Source organism: Trichechus manatus, unplaced genomic scaffold (genome assembly GCF_000243295.1).
Source record: "Trichechus manatus latirostris isolate Lorelei unplaced genomic scaffold, TriManLat1.0 scaffold00031, whole genome shotgun sequence".
NCBI lineage: Eukaryota > Metazoa > Chordata > Mammalia > Sirenia > Trichechidae > Trichechus > Trichechus manatus.
Genome location: NW_004443967.1, coordinates 8,533,972 through 8,543,334, shown reverse-complemented (window position 1 = coordinate 8,543,334; position 9,363 = coordinate 8,533,972). Strand labels below are relative to the sequence as shown.

General features: G+C 39.6%; 1 protein-coding gene across 3 annotated transcripts in view; it reads left to right on the top strand.

Moving 5' to 3' along the window:
- Nucleotides 1–9,363, top strand: part of RAB11FIP2 (RAB11 family interacting protein 2) — a 42,642-nt gene that overhangs the window by 24,059 nt on the left and 9,220 nt on the right. For all 3 annotated transcript variants that reach the window (XM_004374883.2, XM_023729990.1, XM_023729988.1), the window contains one exon: nucleotides 9,216–9,261. In XM_004374883.2, coding sequence (XP_004374940.1) covers nucleotides 9,216–9,261 — 46 coding nt within the window. The remainder of the gene's footprint in view (nucleotides 1–9,215; nucleotides 9,262–9,363) is intronic.

Genomic DNA, 9,363 nt, shown 5'->3' with positions numbered 1-9,363 from the left:
ACCAGATTTACTGGCCTGACAGACTGGAGAAACCCTGAGAGTATGGCCCCTAGATACCCTTTTAGCTCAGTGGTGAAGTCACTCCTGAAGTTCAGCCGTTCAGCTGGGGATTGGACAGCCTCATAAAACAGAAGGGGACTAAGGAGGCACAGCAGTCCAGGGACAAGGACTAGAAGGCAGGAGGGGACAGGAAAGCTGGTGATAGGGAACCCAAGGATGAGAAGGGACAGTGTTGACATGTCATGGGGTTGTTAACCATTGTCATAGAGCAATATGTGTACTGTTTAATGAGAAACTCTTTGTTGTGCAAACCTTCATCTAAGATACAAAAAAAAAAGAATTATCTATTTAAAAAAAAAAACATTTTTTTAAAATACTTCTTCAACGTGCCATCTCTACGGACTAAGTAACTTTTCAGGATTTACCAGAATAATCTCAAATTAATCTGTATCAAGGTCTGAATACATAAACTGGTAGATATACTAGATAGATGGGATAGTTGAATTGATTTTATTGGAGGCCTACCAGTTTGAAAAATTACAGTTACTTCAATTCTTATTGATAGTTGTAAATATTGCAATAATTCTTCCTGTCTGAAAAAGAACTGACATACCGCGGATATACCATTAGGTCTAGATATAAGTAATCTTTGTTATTCAGAAAAATGATTTCCTCTGCTCTTTGGGGGACTTGATACATGGCTGATAAATATGTATTGACCTGCTAGTGACTTCCTTGGTCAACTATCAGCCCAATTTTTAATAAGCACCAGTTATTAATGTATTCAGCATACATTAATTAAACATCTGCCATGTTCTGTGCACTGTGCCGTATTTAAGGACTGGAAAGATTGATGAGATATAGTTCCTGCCTTTAAGTGACTTATAGTAGAAAGAGGCGGGTGAGGGTTAAGATAGATACACAATAATTATTCAAATAATATTTGAATAGCACTTTGTCATATAAAACTTCTTCATATTTGTCTCTTTTAGTTTCTTTTAATCCTAGCTATTTGAAATGAGTAGTAGCATTTCTGTTTCTTAAATTAAAACATGGTTAATTGGTGGTGGTAATTAATCCAGAAGGGTAGATTTGATCACTTCTAATTGGTTTTGAATACCAAGCTAAAAATTATAATCATTGAGGGAGAAGTTGGCGATCAAAAATTTTCCGACAGATGAATGACGAGATTAAACTTGGGCTTTAGAAAGCCATGCCCAGCAGGGATGTGTAGGTGGGATTGCACAAGCAAGGCTGACAGAGACTGTGAAGAGGCTACTGCAATAGTCTAGACAGTGGTATTGCGGCCTTGTGATCAGCAAAGTAGCAGTGAAAGTGAGCAGCTAGGAAACAGTATGGGAGCTGGGTGGGGAGAATCTAGCAGCTTATTTATGAGGGGTGCAAGCTAAAGACTGATTGTACCAGAGAAGGAAAATCAGGCAGAGCTGATCTCAAACACAAGATGATTGGTTTGGGACATGTTAACTCTGAGGTACAGATGAAATATCCAGTCCAAGATTTTCAACAAGCATTTATAAAATGGTGTTATAAAGGATAAAGAGATTGTGATTTAGTAGTCATCTGCCCATATAGTGGTGGTAGTTGAAGTATAGAAGAATACGAAGTCACCAAGGTAGAATAGAGAAAGTGGTCTGTAAGCAAAACCTTAAGAAATATCCAGTGTTTCCCATCTGGGGGCGAGGGAGGAAGATGACCAGGAAAAAGAGTGACTGGAAAAATGTAGGGGGCAATTTAGGTTACCAGATAGCACAGAAGAGAGAGATTTGAAGAGAACCAACAATCATTATTATCAAATGGAGCTGAGAAGTTAGGAGAGTGAGGTTATTGCCTAAGAGAAAAAGTAGTTTGTTGGGAACCTTCATAAAAGAAGCAGCGAATATTGTGGGGAATGTGTTTCCGATTATAGGGCATGAGTGAGAGTAACAGCAGATATTACTTGGGAGGCATTAGAGCTTAGCAAAATTGAAATGGTGGAAGGTCCAAGGAGTAATGGGTTTAAATATGCTTGGGAAGGAGGGCTGAGTCAATAAAAATGGATTAGGAGATGGATTGGGATGATAGTGGGGTCCGCAAACTAGGTCCCATAGGAGTAAGAGAGTAGGAGAATCCAAAGCTGAGGAGATTGACCACATGAGATTGTATGAGATCTTAAAAGTGAAGCCCCTCTGACAGTGAGGAGCTGTCTCCCACCTTATTGATGACTATTCCCTTGGAAACATGTTCAGGGAAAGTCTTATTTGTGAAAATGTGTTGTTGTGGTGCAGTGAATTACTTAATATGGCCCTTCTAGCCATAATCTTTGCAACTGCAGCCAAATGACTGGGTGGGACTATGCGAATGTGGTGCTTGTGGCCCACCAAAGGGATTGGATAGCTTCCTGATAATGTAAATAAAGTGCACAGCACCCTTACGGGGGTGGGACCATGCAAGTAGGGTATATGGAACCCTAACGAGGGAATTGGTCAGTTTTGCCATTCAGCTAGGCTTAAAGGGAGACACGGGGAGAGAGAGAGAGGAGTTGTAACACAGAAGACAGCAAGAGATGGTGGCGCAGGAATCAGGAGACTGGTTCGAGACAGTTGTGGTAGGGCTTGCCAACTCCCGGAGGTAAGAGTTGTAACACTTGCCCAAGAAGGCTCCCTCACCCCACCCCCGGGCCTGGCAGCAGAAAGTTCCCAGCAGGGTCACGTGGTAGAGGGCTAGAAGAAGCTGTCCTGATCGATGAACTGCATCCTGACTTGTTCCTGTTACTTCCAAGATGATCCCGTTCTGTAGTAGTACCTTGTTACTTCCCTAATAAACCCCATAATTGTGAGTATGGTCTGTGAATTCTGCTTGGCCATTGCAACAGATTATCAAACCCAGCAGAGAAGTAGAGTGCCATGGGAAGGACGGTTGGTGTCAGATACTGGTAAAAAGTTTGGAGAGAGGAGGTATGTCTGACTTCTGCCTCATAGAAATTAGCCTTGGGCAGTTGATCTTGATTCTCCCTCCCCCTTGTGAAGTTAGAGGAGGTCAGACACCTCCCCAACTCCATTTTCACAGTTGTGAACTGTAAGGCAGTGTGTATAAATAGGTAGTATTACTCAACCAAGGAACCTGGTGGCACAGTGGTTAAGTGCTTGACTGCTAACTGAAAGGTCAGCAGTTTGAACCCACCAGCCGCTTTGCCGGTGAAAGATGTGACAATCTGCTTCCATAAGAGTTACAGCCTTAGAAACCCTATAGGGCAGTTCTACTTTGTCCTACAGGGTCGCTATGAGTTGAAATCGACTTAACAACAATGGGGTATTATTCAAACCAGAGTCACTTTAAGCAATTATGACATTTCCAAACCACGGGAGCAATCAAACTTTAATAATACAACCCTAAATTGAAAATAAATTTGAACATATAGTATTCTAGCTCTACGAATGCGAAAAGTATTGTTAAATAAAGCCCAGGAAGTAGTCTACTAGTGGCCAGCAGTGAATTGTCATTTACAAGGTAGAAGACTATATTTTAGGGAGGAAAAAAATGTGTTAAGTAGTTATGGAGCATAAGCCAGAAATTGAAGAGAAAAGGGGAGTGTAGAGAATTTACGTGACTAATCATGAGATACTGTTTTTCTTTGGTTCTTCCTTTCTAAAAGAGAAATAGAACCTTTGTCCTAAACCACTTAAAATTAAGTGAATAGCTTATGACATTTATTGTATAGTCTTGTATCTGTTAGTCCCAGCAGGAAACCAGTGACACACGCAAAAGGGGTAATTGAAGAAAGCTTAATGAAGAGACTATTTACAGACGTGCGGTCAGGGTTAAGGACACCTAGGAGGGGTAGTGTAGTACCAGCGACCGGTAGCGCGTGGAAGTAACTGCCTTGCGGAGGTGTGAAGAAACAGCTGTAGCTGCAGCTGGGGCTGGAGGTATAGGAGTAGCTGCTAAGACTGCAGCCAGCAGGAGGGAGGGAGGGAGTGGAGGGATGCGACTCCGTTTGGGGAATGAATGCCATGCCTCCCCTTCTTCCTGTCTCCCAGTCTCCTGGGGGTGCCTCCCAGTGGGCTGAGAGGCCCAGGAAGGGAACCTGGGGGCAAGGGAGCCATGGGGAGGTACTTAGTCCAGAGGTCAGCCTCCTGAGGGGCAGGGAGGGGCAAACAGAAAATAATGACCACAGTTATTTCAAAAACCTATTAAATAGCCATTATTCTATGTCTGTAAAAATACCTGAGCCTAGGACTTTTCTTGGTCCCTTCTGGTTGGAAGAATCCTCAGGAAATTGTATTGGACTCCTAGAATCCAACCAACTCTGAGCTCACAGTAGGACCTCACAGTGCACTTACGCGAAGCAGTTCAGTTTATGGCTCAAGAGCTTTGACTATGGAATTTGGCTGCCTTTCTTTGAATCCCATCTCTGCTTAGCTTTGCTGTGCCCATTTCCTCATCTGTAAATGGAGATAAAAGTAGTACCTACTTTTGTTACAAGTGTTAAGCCAGTTAACATGGAAAGTGCCCGGAAAGATGCGTGGTACCGTGGCTAACGTTCAGTAAACATCAGCCGTCGTTGGGACTAGTGTCATCTAGGCCCTTGCATTGCTGGAACAAGGGGGTTCTCTTCTTTTGAATCTCATTAGAAGTTTTATTTAGAATACGTCACAGTTCTTGGCATATATCCCTCCCCACTGCATTTGTCACTGAAGTGAAGTGAAGCCCCAGGTGTCTGGAGCCCACTCTCTCACACTGGCTAAACAAGAAGATCAAGAAGATACTCTTCCTTTCAAAATAATTAATGTCAGAAGTTCTTTTGAGATAGTTTAAAGTTATTTCCCGTATACAACAAGGAATTGAATAGTGTTTGAAAAGTTACCACATTTAGTCCCTCTCTCACCACCTGCCCCCCACCCACCCAGCCAGGGAGAGAATTATAGGTGAAACACCTCCAGGACTTTGCAAATAACTTGAAATCACTTATTAAATAAAAAATGGATCCAGTTGGGCCAGTATGGACTTTGCTTTATAATTTCAGCAGTAATGGAGTTTGGAAAAAGGTTATGGAAATGTAATAATACTCTAATAATATTTGTTTTAAAATGCCTGAATGTCATGGGTTGTTATGTGACTTCTCATTGAAAGATTTAAAATCCTAGAGCCAGGAATTCACACAGTTGAGTTTGCTGCATTGTCTTATATTAGCACTGTTCAGCAGTTTTAATTTTTGTTCTTTTGTGTTTTTTATGTGTTTACAAGCATTTTATATTTTTTCACTGAATAATCCTTCTTTGGCATTACCCCTGAAGAATGTAGGTATGTTTTTCAAGGAGAACAGAAAGGGAGAAACGAAAAAACAACTTTGCTCTCTGCCAGATGCCTTAGCAGTTATTGTAGTGGTCATTTTTTTTATCACTTTATAAAGCTTGGTTTGCTTTTCTGGCCTGTATGTGGGAAGGTTTGTCCATCATCTCATAGATTTGATTCTTATTTCTTTACTCATTATCTACTCTAACTTCAGGATATGCTAATGAGTGATGTGATGGAAGAAGTGCTAATGGTTCTTAGAAATATGATCTCTGGGTATTACTATTTTCAGATTTTAAAATTAGAGTTTAGTTGGAAGGTCTTTAAAATTTGTTTAAAAAGATTCAAGTTTTTACCCGAAAGCTTCGGAATGTTAAGGTAGAACATTTTGTCAACTTAAAACCTTTTTTTAAAAAACTATTTTATCAGTTTAAAAGTTACTCTGAAATTTCTCTGCCACTCCAAACTTCAGTTCTGATTTTTAAAATTTAATTTTCTTAATTCTGAAGTTCACATTTCTATAGACTTTTTCTGTGTGAGCATGTCTAGATTTATTTTATACCTGATGAAAAACACCATCCTGTCTTAACCTGTCAACAACTCAGCTTATCCAGTATCTTGTCTGACATGAGGACGGCAGTCCAAAGAGAAAGATATCACAAATTGGTGCCACACTTCCATAAATAGAGACATTTTATTTTTCACCAAGCTAATTCAATCCAGTTCAGTTAACTCTTTTCTTCCCCCTTAAGGACAGATCAGAAAAGGCAGCCATGAATGACTGAGTTCATCCCGCATTTGACACGTCAATGTGTGAATAAAAAGCAGACGACAAGGGAAAGTTTTCTGCCTTTAGATTTTAGATAATACCCAATCCAAGAGCCTGCTCACTCAGCTCTGCGTGGTGGAGAACCGGCGAGGGTGAATGGGGTGGGATGGTGGTCTCAGATCACTTACAAACAGCTGTGATGGGAAGGAGCTGGGACTTGCTGCACTGGACACTTTTTTTCCCTTACGGTTGTGACCTTTTTAATCATTCTTAAGAATTCTCAGACGTTTTTCAGGTGGTCGTTGAGCTACACTTTAGTTCCATAGGCTAAAGCCATTGGCTCTGACATTTTATTAGTTTTGTCATTTTGATAAAATCTTTGTCATAAAAGATTTTGAAAACGCTTATTACACTAAGTATAATATTATTCCTGTTAATTTAATAACTTCTTTCTGAGACATGTACTGAAATCTGTACAGTTAGTAAGATTGCTTGTTCTTCAAGGATGTAATGGGATGATGGTGCCACCAAACATGAAACATTTAAATAATATTTAGGAGAGAAGATGACCATTGTTACAAAATTGCCTGTTGCTCTACAGGTCAGCTCTGCATCAGAATCCTTCAAGGGCTCTTTCCCTTCCTGCTGCCTTGTATTCCGGGCCCTTCAGGGTCTACAGCGCTAGGCCAGACCATATGTCTGTAAGCTTCTCTTTCTCTAGTCTACCACATCTATCGTTCGTGTAATTTTACATCCTACATTTTCCAAGAATTAGGCCTTCAATTGACCAATCGCTTTGATAAAACATTTCTCTACATGGTCTAAAAATTTAAATACCAAGAGTGCTATCCCCTTACCTCCCACAAGAGAAGCTCTACCAGGTGTTTAACTCACAAAAGGGGTGATGTTTACTCTCATCAGTCTGTGTCCCGGGTTTCTTCAGCAGTGCTGTCACTGATTACTAAGTAGATACATAAGCAGAGAGCTGGGCAAGGTGTGTACATAACGTTGGGAGGGTAGATTCTAGAGCCAAACAGCTCCGCCAGTTACCAACTGTATGACTGTGTAACTCGTTTTCCTAATTTTTAAAATAAGGATAATAATACCTACCTTAAGGGTTATGAGGATTAAATGAGCTAATATTGGTGAAGTGCTTAGAACTGTGCCTGGTACAGACTAAGTACTATGTAAATGTTTATTAAATAAAATAATGTATTGTTCTGTCTGTTAGTCACTGTGCTAAGTGTCTTATGTGTTGTTAACTCACTCAATCTTCACAGCAGTTTTATGTAGTAGATGCTGCTGCTATTCCCATTTTACAGATGAGGGAACCCAGACAGAATAAAAGTTACAAATGCACAGTAAAAGTGAAGTAACTTGTTCAAAGCCTCACAGCAAGTACAGGGCAGAACCAGGATTTGAATTCACACTGCCTGGCCCCAGGGCCCTTAACCACAACTTTACTTGTGACCACCATGGTACAGTGTCAGAACTGAGCGTAAATGGTTTGTCCTCGAGAATACCCCAGTCAGATGGAGAGAGACCGAGAGAGGTAGCGGGATGTTTTTCTTGACATATTAGAAAACCACGCGCTTGGAGATACTGGGACAAGGAGAGACTAGTCCCACTGGACCCTTATGTTGACTACCTGGGCAGACTCAGACAGGATGGAGACCACATGTGTTAGCAGCTGCTACCGCTGCACTCCAGACTGAGGAGTACTGTATGTGTGGGAACATCTTTTGGGGTTGTGTTTTTGTTGTTGATATCTTTTAAGCCATTCTTGTTGGGCTCTGAGGCTTTGCTGGTATAGTGACTCTAGCCCAGGGCCCTACAGAATACCCTAAAGACAGTGAGATACAGAGAATGTGGAAATGTGTCAGCCCCTAGGCCTGTGGTTGGTGCATTGTAGGTATTTTAAACCTGTTTCATTCTTCTCTGTCATGTCATCCACCTCTACTGAGATGCTACATTTATCCACAGGAGTTGCAGCTAGAAAAGTTCAGCAACCAGTTCTGGAAACTAGTACTACAAATCGTAGTCAGAACAAATGAAATCTTGTATATGTGGGAAATTCTCCTGAGGTAGTTGAAGTGTACATGCATGAATGCCCTGTAGATTTACAGCTTGGGAGATGTGTCTGTAATAATAGTTATCTATTGTATCCAGTGTCTGCATTTTTTGTGCAAACCTTCAAAAGTTTTAAAAGTGAATTTCTTAGATCTTTAAAGGATTTTAATCATTTTGCATTCACAATGCATTTTAATAATGCATTGATGATGAAAAAAATCTATATTTCACAGTCAAGTTTTTTTTTTTTTTTTAATAAAAAGTTTCCCAGGACAGTAAAGTTTTGTAGAGATTCTAATGGCTAATACTCTTAAGTGCTGGGTAAAAATTAAACTTGAATAGCAACGATGAAATATTTACTCATCAGATGGCTTTGATGTTTAGCTTCTTTTTAGTCACAGTCCCCTTCCTAATGGATATGTTTCAAAGAAGAAAATGATTATAGCTTTCAGCTGTGATGTTTGCTGATTCTCTGCGTGGAAGAAATCCGTTTTGTTTTGGTCCATTTGGGTATTTAAATTTTGAAGACTACTTAGAAATCACATTAATGACAGAAATGGTTCATACAACTCTGAATTCATTTCATTGATAGGGTAATGAATTAAAGTTAATTTTTCTAACACCTGGATCATTTTAAAAAGATTGTTTTAACTCTTTTATTCTATAATCTTTCCAACCTAAATTTACTGAATTGCCCATAGTTTTATATCAGAAGGCCTAAGGTGAGTGAATGTGTGTGTAAAAAATGAGCAGTACTTGAAAATATACAAATTAGTTTTGTAAAATATCTCATTGGATAAAGTTACTTATATTTAAATATGTTTAGAAACTACATGTTTAGATATGTAGTTCTTCAGTTCTAATAACTGGGGTTTTCGTTTAAAGTTTAAAACTATAGATGCTTTAAAAATATTGAGTTAATATTGTTTTTCTTTTACAATTTGGCTTAATGGTCATTCATCTGAGTCATTTAGGAATTTAGAAATTGTTATTGCAATGTTGATTTAAAATTTTCTCTTTTGTATGGTTCTTCCCACACGGACTGTGGTACACTTTTAACATTTATGTTTCTTTTCTTACTCAGTTTTCATATGAATCCGACAAGCAATGAAGACCTCAGGAAAATACTGGTAAGTTCCTGAGGCGGGTAGAGAGTTACTAAAGAGCAAAGTTGGTTTTCTCTCTGGCACACATCTCTAAAACTATATCAGACTTCTTGAATACCTCAGCTA